General features: G+C 39.8%; 1 protein-coding gene across 4 annotated transcripts in view; it reads right to left on the bottom strand.

Annotated features, from left to right (window-relative positions):
- Positions 1-7,280: 7,280 nt before the first annotated feature.
- The window catches only part of cyldb (cylindromatosis (turban tumor syndrome), b), a 34,682-nt gene continuing 19,049 nt past the window's right edge, over positions 7,281-22,913 (bottom strand). For 3 of the 4 annotated variants that reach the window (XM_059652744.1, XM_048550579.2, XM_048550578.2), the window contains 11 exons: positions 20,841-21,151; positions 19,720-19,885; positions 18,700-18,841; positions 15,797-15,904; positions 14,603-14,682; positions 13,709-13,775; positions 11,222-11,351; positions 10,269-10,377; positions 9,612-9,730; positions 9,302-9,506; positions 7,281-7,705 (listed from right to left, as the gene is read on the bottom strand). In XM_059652744.1, coding sequence (XP_059508727.1) covers positions 7,530-7,705; positions 9,302-9,506; positions 9,612-9,730; positions 10,269-10,377; positions 11,222-11,351; positions 13,709-13,775; positions 14,603-14,682; positions 15,797-15,904; positions 18,700-18,841; positions 19,720-19,885; positions 20,841-21,151 — 1,613 coding nt within the window. In that variant the 3' untranslated portion in view covers positions 7,281-7,529. The remainder of the gene's footprint in view (positions 7,706-9,301; positions 9,507-9,611; positions 9,731-10,268; positions 10,378-11,221; positions 11,352-13,708; positions 13,776-14,602; positions 14,683-15,796; positions 15,905-18,699; positions 18,842-19,719; positions 19,886-20,840; positions 21,152-22,913) is intronic. The other variant, XM_048550580.2, reaches the window with a different exon arrangement.

Genomic DNA, 22,913 nt, shown 5'->3' with positions numbered 1-22,913 from the left:
TTATATAATTTTATTATGAAAAATCCTCGAGTGCGTTTTACAGTTGTCACAGTTTGATTTACTGCCTTGAAACTTATGAATATCAAAGAATGGAAAGTGGTGATGTGAAGATGTAATCTGAATGCAATGGTTGTCTGATCATTTATATGTTAATATGATTTTATACTGTGCACTCTATGGCCATGTCTCTATGAAGTGCCAGCTTCTTTTAGGTGGTGTCACTCTTAACTGAGTTAAAGGTTGTGGGTACACAGCAGCATTGAAGCTAATATCTGGCCCAAGCTTAACATAAGGACAATACAGGCAGAATGCTGCTTTTTTGAAGGTGCCACCCCATCCCTCGGAATTTATGAAACCAAAGGTTTGACTGCCTGCTCCAGTTGATGCAAAAGATCCAACGCCACAGTTTGTTGAAGAACAGGGAGTTCTATTGCCCTGACCAACGTTACTACCTCAGTCAACAGCACGGTAACAAATTTACTAGATTTTTGAAATCTCATTTGCTGTTTCGAGCACTTTGTCCAAATTGGTTGCTGCAGATGCCTGTGTAACATTGTCTACACCAGACAGGAAACTAACTGGATGTGAGGAAATTTTGGACACCTTAAGGGAACTCTCTCTCCTTTTCCTTGTATCCTTCTACAGGTTCGTTTCCCATTGTCAGAATTCTAAGGAAACATTGAAAATCAGATCTAAATGTTATTGTATGTATTACACACTGATGTAGTTAGCCCTAACAACCCAAATAAAGGGGAACGTTGCTTGAGATAAGAATAGTTTTGACGGAATAAAAGGAGCAGAAGAGAAGTTCTTATTTTATCAGAATGACAAGCCATTGCACTGGGAATATTGATTTTAGGATGAAAATTTGAATTGTACAAGTGCAGATTGACCATTAAAACCATTTCTGTTAATGCCATTTTAAGAGTTCTTTTTACTTTGTTTTCACCGTAAGGTGGAACAGGCTTGACAGGTTGAGTGGCCTTGTCTTGCTCCTAATTCATTTGTTTCCATGTGCTCCTAACTTCCATTACCGAGTAATACTGACCTTTGACTATACCTACAGCACAAAGATTGATGAACTTCAATCATGTTCTCCTTTTAAACACTGAAGAGAAAATGTATTGTGTTTTATTCATGGTTGCAGGCATGAATTAGTCTTTTCACGAGATCACCTGAAAAGTAGTCTTATATTTATACTGTGTTTGACTTGATGTTTTCATCTCCGTGCATATATTGGCACTGCCAGTTTAAATTGAGCATATTTCTTCTAAAATGTCTTGAGTGCATACATTAAGTGTTTGTTTATAAACAGTGGTGTTGTAAATTAGTTGTACTAGGATAGTCATTCGTACTTTGTTCTGAAAAATAGTGATAAAGCAACTGTAGTAGTAATCCAGAGGCCAGAGTTGATGCTCAGGGGACGTGGGTTCAAAGCAACTGGTGAAATTAGAAGATAATAAAATGTGAGGCTGGATGAACACAGCAGGCCAAGCAGCATCTCAGGAGCACAAAAGCTGACGTTTCGGGCCTAGACCCTTCATCAGAGAGGGGGATGGGGAGAGGGAACTGGAATAAATAGGGAGAGAGGGGGAGGCGGACCGAAGGTGGAGAGAGTATAGGTGGGGAGGTAGGGAGGGGATAGGTCAGACCAGGGAAGACGGACAGGTCAAGGAGGTGGGATGAGGTTAGTAGGTAGATGGCGGTGCGGCTTGGGGTGGGAGGAAGGGATGGGTGAGAGGAAGAACCGGTTAGGGAGGCAGAGACAGGTTGGACTGGTTTTGGGATGCAGTGGGTGGGGGGGGAAGAGCTGGGCTGGTTGTGTGGTGCAGTTGGGGGAGGGGACGAACTGGGCTGGTTTAGGGATGCAGTAGGGGTAGGGGAGATTTTGAAACTGGTGAAGTCCACATTGATACCATATGGCTGCAGGGTTCCCAGGCGGAATATGAGTTGCTGTTCCTGCAACCTTCGGGTGGCATCATTGTGGCACTGCAGGAGGCCCATGATGGACATGTCATCTAGAGAATGGGAGGGGGAGTGGAAATGGTTTGCGACTGGGAGGTGCAGTTGTTTGTTGCGAACTGAGCGGAGGTGTTCTGCAAAGCGGTCCCCAAGCCTCCGCTTGGTTTCCCCAATGTAGAGGAAGCCGCACCGGGTACAGTGGATGCAGTATACCACATTAAGCAGAGGTTCACCTGCACATCTGCCAATGTGGAATGTCATCTTGGGGCCTGGGATAGGGGTGAGGGAGGTGGTGTGGGGACAAGTGTAGCATTTCCTCCGGTTGCAGGGGAAGGTGCCGGGTGTGGTGGGGTTGGAGGGCAGTGTGGAGCGAACAAGGGAGTCACGGAGAGAGTGGTCTCTCCGGAAAGCAGACAGGGGTGGGGATGGAAAAATGTCTTGGGTGGTGGGGTCGGATTGTAAATGGCGGAAGTGTCGGAGGATGATGCGTTGTATCCGGAGGTTGGTAGGGTGATGTGTGAGAACGAGGGGGATCCTCTTAGGGCGGTTGTGGCGGGGGCGGGGTGTGAGGGATGTGTTGCGGGAAATACGGGAGACGCGGTCAAGGGCGTTCTCGATCACTGTGGGGGGAAAGTTGCGGTCCTTAAAGAACTTGGACATCTGGGATGTGCGGGAGTGGAATGTCTTATCGTGGGAGCAGATGCGGCGGAGGCGGAGGAATTGGGAATAGGGGATGGAATTTTTGCAGGAGGGTGGGTGGGAGGAGGTGTATTCTAGGTAGCAGTGGGAGTCGGTGAGCTTGAAATGGACATCAGTTACAAGCTGGTTGCCTGAGATGGAGACTGAGAGGTCCAGGAAGGTGAGGGATGTGCTGGAGATGGCCCAGGTGAACTGAAGGTTGGGGTGGAAGGTGTTGGTGAAGCGGATGAACTGTTCGAGCTCCTCTGGGGAGCAAGAGGCGGCGCCGATACAGTCATCAATGTACCGGAGGAAGAGGTGGGGTTTGGGGCCTGTGTAGGTGCGGAAGAGGGACTGTTCCACGTACCCTACAAAGAGGCAGGCATAGCTGGGGCCCATGCGGGTGCCCATGGCCACCCCCTTAGTCTGTAGGAAGTGGGAGGAGTCAAAAGAGGAACCCTGCAGCCATATGGTATCAATGTGGACTTCACCAGTTTCAAAATCTCCCCTTCCCCTACTGCATCCTTAAACCAGCCCAGTTCGTCCCCTCCCCCCACTGCACCACACAACCAGCCCAGCTCTTCCCCCCCCCCCCCCCCCACCCACTGCATCCCAAAACCAGTCCAGCCTGTCTCTGCCTCCCTAACCGGTTCTTCCTCTCACCCATCCCTTCCTCCCACCCCAAGCCGCACCCCCATCTACCTACTAACCTCATCCCACCTCCTTGACCTGTCCGTCTTCCCTGGACTGATCTATCCCCTCCCTACCTCCCCACCTATACTCTCTCCACCTATCTTCTTTACTCTCCATCTTCGGTCCGCCTCCCCCTCTCTCCCTATTTATTCCAGTTCCCTCTCCCCATCCCCCTCTCTGATGAAGGGTCTAGGCCCGAAACGTCAGCTTTTGTGCTCCTGAGATGCTGCTTGGCCTGCTGTGTTCATCCAGCCTCACATTTTATTATCTTGGAATTCTCCAGCATCTGCAGTTCCCATTTTATTATCTTGGAATTCTCCAGCATCTGCAGTTCCCATTATCTCTGGTGAAATTAGAATTCAGGTACTAAATTTGCAGTATAAAGATACAATTAATTGTTGTAAAAATCTGTTTCACTGATGCTCTTTAAGTAAGGAAATCTGCCTTATATCTGGTTCAGCCTACATGTGACTCCAGGCCAGTAACAATTTGGCTGACTTTTCAGTGACCTCTGAGAAGACCATAGCAATTCACTTAATTGAATGGAAGTGTGGGATGAACGAGTGTTGGCCAGACTAGTTACCCGCATTCCATGGAAGAATTATATAAAAAGTCTACTCTTCATTTGAGCTAAAGTTGCATTTAGAGTTAAGTAATCTATCTATCTTCAATTATTTTCTTACTATATACATTGAAGCTGTTGAGGTAATATATTTTACCACCATTTGTATCTAGACTTTAAAATCATGTAGATATTATAGCACAGAGGAAGTTATTTATGAAAGAACTATTAATGATTCCCATATTCTTGCTGCTTGTTCATGACCCTATAAATTTTCCTTTTCACATATATCCCTAATGTCATTTGAACGTAACTATTGAATTTGTTTCTACTTTTGGAATTTGTTTCTACCTTTTCAACTGCTGCTATAATTGTGAAATGGTATCTTGCTTTCCCCTTGCATCATCTTGCCAGTTACTTTATTTTACTGGTAACAATAATCTTGCTAGTAGAAACAGATTTTCCCCAATCTTCCAAACCCCTGGTACACTGACACAAACAAAATAGGAGCAGAAGTTGGCTATTTGACTCAGTGAGTCCACTGCCATTCAACATGATCACGGCTGACCTTCTAGCTTGATGCCATTCTGCTGCTGTCTTCTCTTACCCGTTGGCACCTTTTAGGTTCTAGAACTCTACTTCTTAAGTAAATGATTTTTCTGAAGAAGGGTCCCAACCCGAAATGTCAAGCTTTCCTGCTCCTCTGCTGCTAGGCCTGCTGTGTTCATGCAGCTTCACACCACATTATCTTATGTTAGGGAAGGAATGTCAGGTTTTGATCCAGCAACAAGGTCCAAGGAATAGTGATATATTTCCAAGTTGAGATTGTGAATGGTTTGGAGGGCAACTTGCAAACAGTACATAGAACATGGAACGTTACAGCACAGAACAGGCCCTTCGGCCTTGATGTTGTGCCAACCTGTGAACTAATCTAAGCCCATCCCACTACACTATCCCATCATCATCCACGTGCTTATCCAAGGACTGTTTAAATGCCCCTAATGTGGCTGAGTTAACTACATTGGTGGGCAGGGCATACCACACCCTTACCACTCTGAGTAAAGAGCCTGCCTCTGATATCTGTCTTAAATCTATAACCCCTCAATTTGTAGCAATGCCCCCTCGTACAAGCCGACATCATCATCCTAGGGAAAAAGACTTTCACTGTCCATCCTATCTAATCCTCTGATCATCTTGTATGTCTCTATTAAATCTCCTCTTAGCCTCCTTCTCTCCAATGAGAACAGACCAGTGGTATTCCTGTGTATCTGCTGCCCTTCTAAATGTTAACACCTGTCGATTTGGAAGGTGCAATAGAAAGAATTTAGGTGAATTTCTGCATTGTACAGATAGTACACACCCCTGCTACTGTGCATCAGCAATGGATTGAGTGACTATTTGAAGATGTAGTGTCAATCAAATGGGCTACTTTTCACAGAATCTCTGCAGTGGACTACCCCAACCTAGTCCTGTAATATTGCATTTACCATGACTAATCCACCTAGCCTACACATCTTTGGACTGTTGGAGAAAACCCATGCAGACATGGGTACAATGTGCAAACTCTAGACTCTTATCAAATCCAGGTCCCTGGCACTGTGCTGTTCTGGATGGTGTCAAGCTCCTTGAGTGTTTATGGGAGTTGCTCTCATTCCAGGCAGGGGTAGGGGAAACATTTCATGACACTCCTGATGTATCTTGTTGATAATCGTTAGGCTTTGGGGGAAGCCTGGAGGAGAGTTATTCACTGCAGGATTCCTAACTTCTGACCTGTTCTTGTAGCCATTGTATTTAATGTGGCTAGTCCAGTTTATGGTCAATAGTAAGCACATTCTCACCGCCATGATGTTGTTAGTGGGGGAAATTCAACACTGGTAATGCCACTAAATGGTTACATTCTCATGTTTGAGATATTGGCTGGCACCCGTGACAAATGATTCTTGCCAATTATCAGCCCAAGCCCTGACATCGTCCAAGACTGGCTGCATTTGCACATGGACTAGTTCAATACATTAGTAGTAAAGACTACTGGTTCTGAATATTGTCTAGTCATCATCAAACATTCTACTTCTGACCGTATGATGGAGGCAAGGTCATTGATAAAGCAGCTGAAGATGGTTCAACCTAGGGTACCATCCTGACAAACTTTGCAGAGATTTCAAAAAAGTGAGACACCAAGTAGTACAAAATAAATTATACTTAGTTGTCATAAATCCTTCGAGTGACAAGGAGCCTTGTCTACAATTGCCAGATAATGAATTGATGACACCTCTATAGTCACAGTGATCATTGACCAACATTGAATCCTTGAGTACTGGCACAGTTGGCAATCAAAATTGTAGACCTGTCATAAACAAGGTTCCAAACATTTAAATTCCTCTTTATTCATTCACAGGATGAAGGCCCCAATGTCCATTGCTGGGGTTTTGGAGTCACATGTAAGCCAGACTAGGTAAGGATGGCAGTTTCCTTCCCTAAATGTTGAGTGAACCGAATGGGTTTTTCCAACAATTGACAGTGGATTCACAGTCATTAGACTCAGATATTTATTGAATTCAAATTCCACCATCTGCCATGATGGGTTTCAAACTCGTGACCCCATAACATTATCTGGGTCACTTGATTAACAGTCCAGCAATAATACCACTTTGCCATCACCTCCCCTTTGATGAATTTAAAATTGTGTATTAAAACAAACCTAGCCATTCCCATCAAAGTTAGTATCAGTATTGGTGACCATAAATCTTGTAAATGGTAAGAATCCAAATTGTCATTAAAAACCCCTCTGGTTCACTGTTGTCCTCAGGGAAAGGAAACTGCTGTCCTCACACTTTCTGGCCTTGTGATGGCTCTAGACTCATTAGTATATGGTGGACCCTTGAATGGCTTCTGGGATGGTGAAATAAACCACTGTAGTTAAGGTTTATTGCTCAGTCCCAATGGTCATATTGCATCAATTAATTTAATAAGAAAGTTAGTAAACCTGTTTTTGTGGGAAATGAGTTATTATTTCATAAAAGTCAAACATTTGTTTCAAGTTGTTTAATTCCTACATTATGATTATCTAGATAGAAGATTATGTTTAGCACTGAGTGAGTGAGTGAGTGAGATCATACTATTGTAATGAAAGACATTCCTACAATAGTTATATGCTGATATTAATTGATAAGTAAATAAATAATCTGATTTCCCCAACATGAAAGCTGCTGCACAAGTCCAGCTGTTACTCTTACTCAGTACCATATGGTCAGCAATTTCTTTTCTTTGCTACAATCTGTAGTCAAACTACACCTCAAATCTGCCATATTATCACCTTGACTTTATTTTCTGGCTCAACAAACCTGGTGTACATGCTTGTTTCAATATGAAAAGTAGTGCATGAAAATTAGTTGCATCCAACATTTATTTAAAACAGGTTTAAATTCAAAGTCAAAATAGCTAGCCACCTTTACAGTTATTTTGTCATGCAGGGCAGTTCATTTGAAGAAAATGGTACAGGAGCATTTGCCAGACTTCTTATTAACCATTCAACAATCTCCTCCATTCAAGAATGTTGAAGACTGAAGACAAGACAATTTCCAATAACTTATTGACAGGTCAGTTTCACTGTCAGCCTTTTGAACTTTGTTGCCCATCACTTATACAAGCACATCCTGGGGCTTTGATACATGCACATATAGGCATCACAGAAAAGTCTCTTTGCAAATCCATCAAGCTGCTTCAGATCAGTATAAGCCAGCTTGTCCTCTGACATCAGCAGGTAATCACCTATTTGTGGACAATCCATTATCTCTGGAATATTCTCATCACCTAGACAGTAATGAAAACAGGCTGGTTAGTGAAATGAGACTTACATCACTCTCTGCCTGGAAAAAATATAAACAGAACCATAGAGGTTTGGTAGATGGAGTACAAAATTATGGATTTAAATATGTAACAACAGTATTATAAAATACATTCTTCCTTGAGTAAACAAAGCAAACTGGAGAACAAATAAGGTAAATTTCAAAGCACCATTAGAAAGAACTTCTGTGCTCAAAGAGCAACATATTTGAACTAATATGCACAGTGCAGAAACATTTAATACAGGCAATCTTCTGTGAGTCAAATGACTTGAATCTTTGAGATTACTAAATCAAAACGAAAAAATTTCAAAGAGCTGCACTGTAACTGTATACACAAAGGTTCCATTATTTGTTAAGTGTGGTAGTTGAGGGATAAATGTTGATGAGGAAATGGCAGAATTCTTTGATTTTCTCTGAATGGTGCTCAGATTTCCAGAGTCCTACCTATCCTTTGGTATTACTACAGATCTGGCCTCTATTTAATATCCCAATTAAGATGTCACCTCCATTAATACCATAAGCCCTTGACATCGTCAAGTCAAAGTTGTATCCTCGGGTTTAAGCTCGAACTAGCACGATCTGATGAAGAGGCCTGTGTTATCATTAGAACAAACTAACTTAAATGGGCTTAATTGTTATTCAGTAAAATATAGGATTGACTGTGTTATCATTTCATCTTTATCGTACTATTCCATCGCTACCTAATATCAACTCAAAATCAGTTAGACCTTCTGCAGTGAAGAAGCTGAAGTGATGACTGATTTCAAGTCACTTTGGTTAAGGCCACAATATTTTGATTTCTCCTGAATATAAAGAAAAAACTGTTTTGTATTACAGGTAGATGAGAACATATGTATTACGAGCAGGAGTATGCCATTCAGCCCCTCGAGCTTGCTCTACCATTCAAAGCGTCACGGTTTATCTGTCTGCATTCCAGTTTATTTTAAATATTTCTGAATATGACATATCCATAAGCACAGGCCATTGAGCCAATCTGAGATTCTAGTTCAGCATGTGTCTGTGTCCAAGTGTCACAACTACTGCTTCACAACCAGAGCAAAATTTGACATGTTATCAGATGTACAGTCCACTTAATCAAATTAAACTGCTCATTTTTCAGTATTAAGGATGGATTAGGACAAAGGAGAAGCTCAGAAGAAATGCTGTAAACACTGACCTAATTCCCAAAAACCAGTAGTACTTCACAGTCATCCATTAAATTTATTACACCAACACAGAGTTCACACATTCAGCTGGTCATTTGGATAATACTGATCTTTAGAGTTATTCCACTCCCTACCTAAACAACAAATTTTACTTCCACTACAAGTAGGGAATTACTCAATTACATGGATGCAAGATAAAGGAACGAAATGAAGAGTCTTTTGTAAAATCGAATTCATTTTGCTTTGAAAATGCAATAGGTTAGGTGGATTGGCTATGCTAAATCTCGGGTTACAGAGTTAGGGTGGATGCTCATTGGAGGGTCAATGTGGACTCAATGGGCTGAATGGCCTCAATCTGCACCACAGGGATTCTACGATTCAATAACAGAAATTACCAATTCGATCAGCCATACTGTCAAAGAAAAGCCAGGAATGTTTGCTGGGCCCATATTTCACAAATGAAACATAATGGCTGGTTTCAATGCAAAGTACTGCAAACAGTTCCATCCTGTGTCTTGGAAAATGGGATCTGGCAGAAATGTCTCTTGGATATGGAAATTTTCTGAATTGGTGGTCCTTCCTCTCATTATGGAAATGAACCTGTGGGAAATTTCATGAGGAAAGCTATTAGAACAGAAAACGTTACTAAAATGGAGGTCACACACAAACTATTTGCTTTTATTTTTAAAAATTCAGTATTCATACCTGTCTATTGCAAGTGAAGCAGTATTGTTTTATGGCACCTGGATGAAGTGTTGGGTCCAGAAGACACTGAGCACATTCATACTCTGCCACTTCTCCACATATGAAGCACTGTCTCAGAGCTACAAATAACCAAATTGCATATTCTTTAAACATCGTGAAATGCATTATTACCCATATCGACATTTAGCACGTTCACTAGCAGTCACACCCAACTCTGTCATTGTGTCGAGTTGGGGTAGATCTACACAGACGGTGGTGCAGAACATACCAGGCAAGGATCTTGCAGGATTCTGAAATTTTGGATGACTGACAGGTGTAAAATAACTGTTACAAAATGGGTTATAAGGTCAACTGCATAACTGATGGTGTCTGTAATATAAACCATGTGACAACAAAAGCAACATGTATACTGCATGTGAAAGCTATGTAAAATCTGCAAAAGATTTCTGACAAGACACTGCCTAATTACACCAGCAATACTGTATTATTGCCCACCCAGTGCAATACTGATACTAGCAGGTGGTTAATTACAAAATGGAATGTTTCCAGCTACTGTACATTAATTCACTTTTACAACTGTCTGTCATCAAGCAATAGGAAACAATGCTGCCTTTTGATTCCATGTTGGTTATTCTACCAAAAGGTTCTAATACTTACTGTTACTAAGTAAATCTGTGATATCTAATTCCAATGAGGGCATAATCTTTGGGAACATTTTAAAATCTTTTCCAAACCGTGGCATCTGAATCAACAGGCATGATGGGATCTGAAATAGGAACAATGTTCAAAGTAGTGGAGGATTCTAGCAGACACTGTCACAGTTCAAGATCATACAGGTTAGACAGCAAGCAAAAACCTTGCTACACTGTCCCAATATGCCTCAACTCCCCATCGCCCACCACACAAAACACTTACATCATCCACACTAGCTTTAATCGCTATTTTCCCATGACTGCCAAATTATCAACAGCTTTAAGCTAAGTGGGGGAAGAGTGGGTGGTTATACATGTTCTCTAAATTGAACCTTTACAAATGGGAATGCTATTGAATCCGGATATAATTCAACCCAAGACCCAATGAAAAATGTACACAATACAATATGAACAATATGAACGATTTTAACATTTATAAACAGTGTAATTCATTATCGGTAACACCCATGACAGCACATATTAAAGCTTCCTTCATTAACCATAAGAAAAAAAAACTAAGTTGAGAAACACAAGGCATGAATAATTTGTTAGGAGGTTTTTGGATAGTGAAAACAGTGTGTTGAGGTAAAGCTACTATTAATTCAAGTATCTGATAATTCAGTTTTCTTTAGCCCAGTGTACTGTTACATTGCTAACTTGAAATTAGCAGATAATTCATTTTTTTTAAAGAAAAATAAACAAATGTTCAGAAGTATGCCGTATTTGAATAGAGGAGTATTTTTAAGTTCAAACACAAGCTATTTATACATGTGGAAAAGGTAGGTCACTACGCAATACTGAAGCATATCCAAAAAACTTTGTCAGGCACAGATTGTAATTCAGTGTAATACCAATATCTGAAACTTCTAAAAGACTAAAAAGTAAATAAAAAGTTCTCAAAAACAGACTGTAACCAACCTCCTCAAATTTTAAGTCACAAGAGAGAAAGGACCTCTCCAGAAGCAACTGTACCGTTGGTAGGGTCAGTTTCTCGTCTCTCTCCAGGATTATCTGATAGCAATAGCTTTCTTGAATTTTCTGGCCTGACCTGAATTGTGCACATGAATAATAACATTACATAAATCTCTTGGGGTCAATAAATACAACCATTATAAGGTAACCATAAATAGTACACTAACAATTAACAGCTTTAAGATTTGTAAGTGAGGATGGAGTTTACAAAAACCAAATTGAATGTCACCCCAGATGGCACAGTATAAAAGTGTACACTAAGTCACGTGAGGACACACAGCACAACATACCAGGAATTGTTGCTGATCATAGTTCAAAGACACAGAAGAAATACGAGTTGGAAAGAGAAATGAAGCTAAAAAGTGTCAGAATGAGTTACTGCCTAATTTAGGGATGCTACATGGCATAAACAAATGAGAAGAAAATGCTGCTGACTTTATAAAAACTGGCATCATCACAAAAAAGAAACTTTGACAAAAGTAACAATATTTCAGTATAAATCTAATCTCCATACTGTTTGTATTTTCTATTTTTTGGATAAGCGTATTTTCAAACAAATAATAAGGATTGGGCAGAGATTGCATTAGGTTTCAAACCAATCTCCGTCATGGATTTATCTACATTCATTCTCCCTAGATCCATTTTATGGTGATTTCCTTAATGTCAATATTTCATTCTACAATTTAACCACCTGGTTCTCAAGATGAGTCACACCAGACTTGAAACACAGACTTCTCTCCACAGATGCTGCTAGCCCAGGTAAAAGAGGAACTCTAGGCTCCAAGCAAATTTAGTGCAACTTCTGCTTTCCTGAAATCAAATTGGTCTGACGTCAAGAGAATTTCCAAGTGTCATACAACAGTGATGTCTATCAAACAAGGTGAGCAGACACACAACTGAAAATTCTCTCAAACAAACCAGGAAGTAAAATGCACAGATTCTGCTTCACTTTCAATTTTAGAGACAATGCCACAAGTGTTTGAATATACACAAAGGGAACTAACGTAGAATGAAAATATCAAACGTTTTGAAATCTGAAATCATCATAATGGCACTACAAAGGGAATTACTTTATACACAAAGCTATGAAAAGATACCCAAGGGGAAAACAGTACTATACATGTAATACATAGTACAAAAAGTAACTTTTTAGTATACATGTTCATAATCTCATTAATGGAGAAACCTGATTCTACAAATGAAAACTTAGTTTTCAAAGGACAGAGATCATTCACAGTAGTAGATTTGACCTTAGCTTATCATTTAAACCTCAACCACACCTAATTCAATAAGATGCAATATTTTTCAAGGCACTTTGCACCAAGACTAGTTGTCATTTCAGTTATTTCTACTCGTGTGTTGGAGGGAACTTTAGCAGTTCATCTGAAGAGGTGCAGAATCACAGGCAACTTCTGGATTTTAGTATTTTACCGTGTCTACAGTAAAAGCTGCTGTAGGTTTCAGTGAGGTAATAACATGATGCTAATTCATCATTACCACAAAATCAGATTCTCTAATTTCCCACTCACCATGGTTGGGCAGCCTTTTCTTATTTTGCAGCTACTGTCATTAGCCTGTTGTCACCAGTGATCATACTAACACCCCAAATAAATGACAGCAAATGGCAAACTGTCAACATGAGATTAGTTTTACCTTTGGTACAATTTGTATTTCATGTTGCAGTAAAAGTAAAGTATTTTTGTGAGATAACAAGATAAAAATCGAAAACCTTTGCACTGAATTCTAATTCACAATTTGACATCAAGTAACAGGGGAAATAGAAGTTGAGTTGCTGCAAATAAATTATGAATAAATTGAAACATCCACTTTCAAATGGATTTCTTTTGCGTAAAAGAACTAACAAAATTGAAGTTAGAAATTAGTAGTTTGTTGACTGACATCCCAAATTTCCCTTCATTTTAAAGCTATTGTCCGAGATCCTTTAATGTGAGATAATATCATTGACCATAACATTGAACAGTACGTCCCAAATTTGATTCAAGGCCCATTCCGAGTAACCTGAACTCAGATCACTAGGACAACAATTTGAGATTTACAATTAGCCTCAGGTTCTTCAGCTAGGGAGGGAATAGAAAATAAATCTGCTAATGAATATTAGATGCAGATTTCTGTACATTTTGCTGTAGTAAAAGTAGGGAATGCCTTTTGTGGCGCAGTAGTATTTCTACCTCTGTTCCAGAAGGTCCAGTTTAACTCTCACCTGCCACAGAGGTGTGTCATAACTTGTCTGAAAAGGGTGGTTAAAAAATCTTCAATTGATGAACATCATGCTTCAATGTGTCCTGTCTAACACTAATGAACTGACCACAATGATGTGGTATCAATAGACAACCCATCACTTGTGAAACTGTGATCCTAGCAACATTCATTATTGGTAGGAATAAAGCCGAAAAAGATTTTTTTTTAAATTACCTGATCTTCAGCAATGGATCAGCAGCCAGCTCTTCATGTAATAGGACATTGATGAACTCTTCTGGATCTAAAATATGAAAAGTTTCATGATTTGTTTGTACTTACGTAAGCAGTCTTAATCACCTTGTTTGCACTTCATTTTAAATAATTAGAATTATGTGAAGTGTGGAACATTGCTGGCTGATACTGACTTGTAAGGCTTTAGCTTGAAAACGGTGTCCCTTTTAAATTACAAATTCTAATTGTTAATTAAATTCCAAGCAAGATCGTTCAAAGTATTCCATCACTTGCACTGTGTCACAACCATAACGTTTCATGCTTTACTTAGTCCTTTGCAAAACTATTAAAATAAAGAGTTGAAATTATGCAATACTGTCCCTTAGCAACAGACTAGCTAATCTTGAGTAGCTCATCTAAAGATATAAAATTAACATCATGTTTTGAAGAGATAGTGGTAGCATCTAATGGACACACTCAGTAGCGGTGTGTATGGTTTACACAACATATTGCAGAAATTCAAAGGTCATTCAGACAGCAATTTCCAAAGTCATGACCAGTTCCACCTCTAAGTACAAGTGCAGCAGTTACATCGGAACACCACCATCTAAAAGCTACCCTTCAAGCAACTCCCCACCGAAAGGCCTGTACTATGCTGTTATGTTCCGTGTTCTATAAAAGATGGAATATGGAAATTAGCTTCTATTGTAAATTCAAGTATCAAAGCAGCAAAATCTCAAATCAACACAAAATGGTGTAAGGTTGATCTGTCTGAATAGATTTAGAAAGAGAGAACGTGCATAAGAACAGGAAGAGTAAATGTAACAAATTCATAAATTCTGGGTTAATTCAATCAACTTCAATAGAACATTACTTATGCCAACAAAAAGCAATTACCTTTCTCTGCCGAAATAAACGTGTCACATCCTAATAGCTTCCTTAATTTTGTCACTTTATCTGCATTCACAACTCCAGTCCTAGGATCAAATGATTTGTTGGTTAATCCCTGGCGTCTTGAACACTTAATTAAAAATCCGGACCCTAGGTTACAGAGAAAATTACAAAGTGCAATATTTCAGAACACTTCTACACTAATAATTTCCCTGCTCCCTTATGTCACCAAGGCAGCATCTCATGCTGGGTTAAAATTACATAAGTTCAGACAGACTTCTAGCAATTCACTTTTGAAGTGTGACTTAAATAGTGAGTGTAGAGAAAAGTAGACTGTCTGTATATCAGTGGGAAATGGTAATATCAAGATTTTGTTTTTCTTAACAAATTAAACTATGTTCTACAAGGGAACTTGGTTTAATTTATAGTGTTAACCTACAGTCGCATTCTGTTATTGATCCGTTAACCCCCAGAATTTCAGAATAATTTCCTGATGTTAAAAGCCTGTAGGCACAATACAACAGATGGTTGAGAATTTCATTGTTTGATGAGCAGTAGGATTGATGGGAGACTCACTAAGTCACTCACGTTCCATGTTAGAAATGAACCACATCATTGGTTTTCAATGAGTCTTACTTCATCAGACTACTATTTAGTCTGCCCATGAGAAAGATGGGAGGATGTACAAATGAGCATGAGAACAGAACCCAGTATAAACAACAGTTGGTCTATTGTTATAATCTCCAATCCATATTGTTATTTGGATACCGTAGAGAGTAAATGTTTTCTGGAGTTTAAGAAACACTACGTCCACTTACAGGAGTAGATTGGTGATTGGTAACCTAGAAGAACGTCGCTAGTAGTGTTGTGAAATTGCAACAATCCTGTTTTCAGACCTCTGAACAATTGCATGCCCAGTCGAGGCAAACAAGATTAAGTAGAAGAACCTTGCAGATTTTCTTGATTTTACACTGAGATGTTGAGGCCCAGTCTACTACCTCTACTTCTGCAGTGAGGTCAGTGCACTGAGAATTCAACTGGGGACTTTGCTGCTCATTGCGGATCAGCTGTTCATCGTCAGAAATAGCACAAGGTATAATCACCGGGGATTGCAACCAGAATATTAAAACTAATGAAAATACAAAATGTAGAAGCCTTTAAATTGTCAGGGACAGGTTTGCAAACACGATCCTCACTCACTTGCGAAGTGGGTTGACTATATCCTCCCTCAGTACACGTTGAATTTTCTCATTGTGTCCTCCAGGCATGTGAAGTATACTATCTACCACTGACGTGAATGCGAACAAGCTGGAAAAGCATTATTTTAAATAATGAAATTCAATGTAATGTAAAACAAAAATCAGATCTGATTCAATGGGCTAAGTTATTACACACCATCGTAATCATTACCAGATTGAGGAATGAGTTTACAGCTGGCATTAGGTGCCTCTAGATCAGGTATAGCCTCAGTGAACAGAAAAGAATGCAGATTCACCTGATTTAGCTTCAATTAGTGACAGTCTGTTTTTTTTCTCCCCACTGGCACTCCAAGGGAAAACTATTCCTGGATATCTGATCTGAAATAGCTACTAGAAGGCACACAAAGACTTGGGAATTACTTTAACTTTTCAACTCTGTCTCTCCTTGATCATGAGCTGAGCCTGGGAACACCAACTGTAGAAGCACTAAAATTGTCAACCCAAATTTCGAGATAGCAAATTAAAGCTCAACACTGCGGATGCTGAAGATGTAAAATAAAAACAAAGTTGGAGAAACTCAGCAGGTCTCCGTAGAGAGAGAAACAGAGTTAATGTTTTGAGTCCTATGACTCTTCAGAATGGAACATGGCTACAAAATGATGGATTTTTTTTGTTGCTGACTATGGAGAATGTGCAGCAAATGGATCAGATGGTGAGATGCGCAGAGCTAAACAGAAGGAGAATGCTCATGGTAAGGGAGAGAAGTCAGTGCAAAGGGAACCCAACGTTGACTCCCAACTGCTGTAAAGTGTCTGGGTAGAAAAGTAAATGATGTTTCTCCAGCTTGCATTGCATTTCATTGGAACACTGCAGCGGAGCTAGGACAGGAAAGCTAGGGAGCATGAGGGTGCTCTAAAATGACACCTAACTTATGGACAGAGAGAGGTGGTGTTCCGCAAAGTGGTCATTCAGGCTGTGATTTATGTCACCAATGTAGGGGAGACCGCACAGTGCACAGCTAATAAAGTAGACTAGATTGAAAGATGTACTAGCAAATGCAGGACTGGCAGCATCTATGGAGGAGAAAACAGAGTCAATATTTCAGATCCAGTGACCCTTCCTCAGACCTGTTCTGAGGAAGGGTCACCGGACCGGAAACGTTAACTCTGTTTTCTCCTTCACAGATGCTGCCAGACCTGGTGAGCTTTTCCAGCAACTTTGTTTTTGTTCCTGATTTACAGCATCCGCCATTCTGTTGGTTTCTGCTTGTACTAGCAAATTGTTGCTTTCCCTTGAAGCTGTATTTGGAGCCCTGAACAGTAAAGGCAGAAAGAGCAAGCATTGCATCTTCCATGATTGCAACAGTTAAGTATGATATGGTGGTGCTGGGGTTGGATGGGGTGGACAAAGTCAGAAGTCACACGGCACCAGGTACAGTCCAAAAGGTTGTTTGAAGTCACAAGCTTTCTGAGCATTGGTCCTTCATCAGGAGGACCTGACAAAGGAAAGCACTCCAAAAGTTTGTGATTTCAAATAAACCTGTAGGACTATAACCTGGTGTGTGACTGACTTTGCAACCGTTAGGTACCATGGGAAAGTGAGAAAGCGGTCAGGAGTGACAGGGGAGTAGATTAGGTTGTCAAGGAGGGAATGGTCCTGCAGAATGCTGATAAGAGGAGAGGGTGATGTGCTTGGCAGTGCATCCTGGAGTTGGCAAAAATGGTCAAAGTCAACAGGCAGGATGGAAAAGGACAAAGGAATCCTACCACAGTTAATAAAGGAAGGGGTAGAGCTGAGAACAGAAAGGCTAGTAATTGGTCAGACATGCCTCAAGTTCTATAGCAGGTCCCATTAACAACCTACATATTACTCAATGGGAGGTCTTATGGGCCAGTGGGTAACATTCCTTCCTCTGAGCCAAAAACATCAAGTTCAAGTCCCACCTAGGACTTAACAGCCAAGGAAGGTGTACTCAAAATACAGGGGCGGATACTCACTTGTAAATCCTTCCACAACTTGTCAATGGCAGGCAGCCAGATTGGGACTGGTTCTAGTTGGTCACATGATGGGAAGTATTGCTATCTCTAGGATCACTCACACAGACCTTTGAGTAAATAAGTTGAGTTGGTAATAAGACATTAGTGAGGCCTCTACTGAAGTACTGTGTACAGTTCTGGTTATCCTGCCATAGGAATGATATTATTAAATTTGAAAGAGTTCAAAAAAGATTTAATAGGATGTTGCCAGGAATGGAGGGTTTGAGTTTAAAGATAGGCTGGGACATTTTTCACTGGGGCATGGGAGGTTGAGGGATAACCTTTTAGAAGCTTATAAAATCATGAGGGGCAGAGATAAGGCAAATAACAAGGGTCTGTTCCCTAGGGTAGGGGAGTTCAAATCTAGGGGTTATATTTTTACGGCGAGGAAAAAGATTTTAAAAAAGGACACAAGGGACAACTTATTCTTTTAAAACAGTGATTCATATGTGGAACAAACCTCCAGAGGAAGTAGTCGATGCAGGTACAATTGCAACATTTAAAAGACGTTTGGATAAGTAAATGAATAGGAAAGGTTTGGAGGGATATGGGCCAAATGGAGGGGTATTAGTTTGGTTTGGGAACACGGTCACCACAGACAAGTTGGACCAAAAGGATTGTTTCTATGCTGCATGACTGTATGACTGTATGACCCCATACATAGCTCCAGGTTAGAACGTGAGAGATTGTGTACACAGGAATTTTTACATCTTGAGGGACTGACAGTCCACTACACCTAGCACAAAACCAAAACTAGATTATATATTCCTCATTGATATATGCTGGATGCATTCAGCATCCAGTCAGCCCCTTCACGAGAACAGTAGAATCTTAGCAATCGACTGAAAACTAGAAAAATCAACCAAACCTAAAAATTGTGGAGTCCAGATAGCAAGAATTGTGGTGTCCCTGAATCCCTTTCATTCTTCCTTTCATAAGCTGTAGTGCTTCCTCTTCTTGAACTGGAGCAACGTTCTCTTGTATGGCCAGGTTATCTTGAATTGTCTTCACTTAGAATTGAAACAGATCAAATTAATACTTTCAATATTGACAAAGATCTGCATTCTGTCCGAACAATCTCAGCTATCCTGGAGCCACCTCCATAGCTGGAAACCCCACATAAAAAGAAATTAAAATTGCAGTCACTAATTTAATTGTGCTACAACACAAACACCCACAAAATCTAATCCTGAAGTTCCATTGACTAGACTGAATGACTGAGCTATGAATTAATAGGAACAATTCTCATTCTTTGTTCTGTACTCAACCCAGATGTTAAAAAATAAAGCAACCAGGTCACCCACAGATATTTGATCTTAAACTCTCGTTTTCAGCAGTTAACTCATCACTCTACTTATTAGAGGTTATTTTCCTGCTTTATCAAATGATAAAGGTGGTTTATAATTCCATTTGCAATGAAATATTTATAAATATGAAAGCAGCTAATTATCTTCTCTACAAAGATAAACAGTGCTTATATTCATTCAAGGGAAGAAGTAACAGCGTACTAATCCTGGTTCACAATCTCACCAAAATTCAGCCACATACCAGTAACATCAATCAGTTTATTCCACAAACATTGCCCAGCCGGCTCAACACTTCCAGGGTTTTCTGTTTTTGTACCTAATTCAAACACTGAATGAAAACTTCCAGGTGCTCAAGTACATTAAACAAGTTTCTCTGCTGCTGTATCACCCTCAACAGGTTTGTGATAAAAAAAATTGCTGAACTACTTCAGTAATAGATCAATTATTCCTCCCCCAGAAAAAGGTACCACTACATTCCAATTTACCCCACAGGACCTGCCATTTTCACAGCCCCACTTCCAAAAGGTTATAATTCTTCATTTGGATACCCAAAATGGTTATTGTGGAAAGGATAATTTTACCTGGTGCGGGAATTGGACTATTGACTACCTCCTTCAGTATGTTTGATGAAAAGCGGGCATCAGGTTTACAGTTCCTTAATGGTATAAAAGTTGCTTTGTTCTGTTCACAACAAAAATAACGATTTTTCCCAAACGTTCCATCACTCGCATTGTTTAGTTCATAGTCCTATGTAATAACAGACACAAAAATATTACTTGCCAGTGTTATGAAATTGCACTTTCTTTCCAGTCTTGAACCGTCCCTCCCTAGAGTGCCATGTTCCATTTAATTTTACATCCCCATTCAGCAAATATCATAAATCTGTCCTGCAACAACCAGCAAGAGGGAGAAACAGCTTAATCTAGTTGTTAGAAGGCACACCAAGACGACCCACTCAGATGAAACACTGGAAATAAATATTTCTTCTGTTCAACATCTCCCCACAGCATAATGGTCAGGAAATCAAACATCCAACTCAATAAGAACTAAAAGAACTGCAGATGCTATAAACCAGGAACAAAAACAAAGTTGTTGGAAAAGCTCAGCAGGTGTGGCAGCATCTGTGAAGGGAAAAAAAAAGACTTCGTGTTTCGGATCCGGTGACCCTTCCTCTGAACTCAATATCATGTGACACCTAGAACTTAAAGCAATTTCCTAAATGCATAATTAATAAGAACTTTCCAGAAGTGTCACCATTTAAACCAGAATGTAGAATAATTAGAAGAGGGAGAATAATTTACTGCCAGCTAGCAATTCAGCCTCACCAGGGGGACTACATTTTGCCGAAAAGACTGTAATCTAATTTAGAGTGTAATGATGGTCTCAACAGCTCTGTATTTAAATGTGACCTTAATTCCTGCAGTCAACATCAATAACAAAATACTAATTGCTAGCAAAGCTCAGCAGGTCTGGCAGCATCTGTGGAGAGAAAGCAAAAGTAATGTTTTGAGTCTGGTCACCCTTCTTCAGAATGGTCCTCCAGCAATTTCACTTTTTGTTGCTTTTTTGTCAGTTGGGTAGTCAGTGATGATCAAGCAATTGGAGCCATTTTTTGAGAACATGACTAGTCACTAAGTCTTGACATCCCTGGTGTACTTTTTTTTAAAATTTAAAAAGGCTTGTCGCAATTGTCTATACTCACCAACTCAATTCCTGCCCACAGGCTGTCGTGACCTTCCGGTATACCAATCCATCTAATAACTCCGTAGACTATAGCATTATTAGGCAATTTTACTTCCACCATTGACTCAACCTCCAGAGCACTACTGTCACTCTCCGCAAGTTTTTGACCAGGAATGGACAGTGTAGAGTTGAAAGTTTTGGAACTGTAGTGTTTAGAAATCTTTAAATGAGCCGAGGTTGAAACTTCATCTGATTTTTCTCTGCCCATATTTCTGGGCGATAAACTAGGAGACTGACTTCCAACTGGGGGCTTGTTCCAGTTTTCTGCATCTAAGAAAGTGACAGGATGTGCCAAATCACTAATAATTCATTTCTGTGACACAAAGATCATTTACATTAAATAAAATACATACCCATATCAACCATATTCTGACTTTAACTATCCTGAGTTCAGGGAATACATTTCTCTACTCATATTTCTTGAAGGTTAAGGGTCAGGCAGGGGAAGATGGTCTCTTCCCATTTTAGATTGATGTCTTCCCCGAGGAGTTTACAAAAAATATCACGTGCATTAAAGGAAAATCTTAATGGGCCAAACTCAGGTTAGCAACTGAAAAAGTAAATTACATGCAAATGTCGGTTTAAAATAAAAACAATATTGGAGAAAGACACCATGGTTGATTGGACTGGTGTTAAATCCAAATCACAACGATGCAAGCTTTTAAAATCTGTAGGTGGTTGTTCACCTGCGATAGTTATGGGCACATTTTCACAGCATCAAAAGTTTAAAACTCTGCAACATGTTATGTATCAGAATGGAATAATAGATAAAAGAAAGAACTCAGATATAGAGCACCTTTCACAATCTCAAGCTTTATAGCCAAATTAAAAACCATCTGAGGTAATATTAACTATTGCATTGTACAGACAAGTTTTGCACACAGTCTCACAAATACCAAGATACATTACCACAGAACACGTTTTAGTGATTCATTAACTGATAGACACTTGTTAGTTTACTGAAAGAAACATTCATCTTTGAACAGTGTTGTAGTACCTTTTACATCTAATTACAGGGGCAGGCAGGATCTCAATTTAACATCTTATTCAAAAGATGGTGCGTGCCACAGAGCAACATTCTTTCAATACTGCATTGAAGCATCAGCCTCAATTATTTGCACAAGTCTGTCAAGTCTGGTTTGATTAGGATGAGTTCAGAAAATTGAATTTTTCTTCTAACTGCATTACAGGATCTTTTTTGGACAAATTCTTGAATTGGCAATCACAAAAGCTTTCCCCTCCATCTACTTAATTCTCCAATTAAAAAAACTGTGGATACCGAAGATCTAATACAAAAACAAAACTTGCTGGTGAAACTCAGCAGGTCTGGCAGCATCTGTGGGCAGCATCAACTGGGCTCTGCTGAAGAGTTACCACACTCAAAATGTTCACACTGCTTTCTCCCCACAGATCTGGCCAGACCTGAGAGTTTCAACAGCAATTTCTGGTTTTGTTTGCACTTAATTCTCCATTTGACTTGAGAGAAAATTGTAACAATGACAAGAGTGCAAAAATCCCTATATTTTGCTTTATTTCAACGCTGAAATTAAAATTCATCCATTGTTTAAACAATTGTTCTTTCTGAAGTAAAACGTAAATGCCAATAATACTAAGTATCAGTAGGCATGCAAGTAGGGTTATCCCTCAAGTAGAAAAGAAACTAATAAAGACTTAATATACTTGCCACAAAAATGTAACCAGAGGTAAGTTTTCAAACTGAACTCTGAGACAGCCTTGTGAAATTCAGAAGATTGTCTCTTTGTTATCAAGCATTATCACACTTCCTTGTGTGTTGGAATAGAGAAGGTACTTTTTTTCCACGATAGTCAGTTACTCAACAATAACCTGAATGGTAGGCTTCCAAAGTTCAGACAGAGCTGGGGATGGACAGTTAGAAACAGGGGGTCACTGGTGCATGTGCATTTGGTTTATTTTAGTTTTTTTAGCTGAATTAATTTTAAATTGCATTTAGGATCCAACATCTTTAAGCTAACAACTGCCTACTACTCCCATGTATACGTTACTACTGTCA

Source organism: Stegostoma tigrinum, chromosome 19 (assembly GCF_030684315.1).
Source record: "Stegostoma tigrinum isolate sSteTig4 chromosome 19, sSteTig4.hap1, whole genome shotgun sequence".
Classification (NCBI taxonomy): domain Eukaryota; kingdom Metazoa; phylum Chordata; class Chondrichthyes; order Orectolobiformes; family Stegostomatidae; genus Stegostoma; species Stegostoma tigrinum.
Note: the sequence above shows the minus strand (reverse complement) of the source record. Positions and strands in the feature narration are given on the sequence as shown.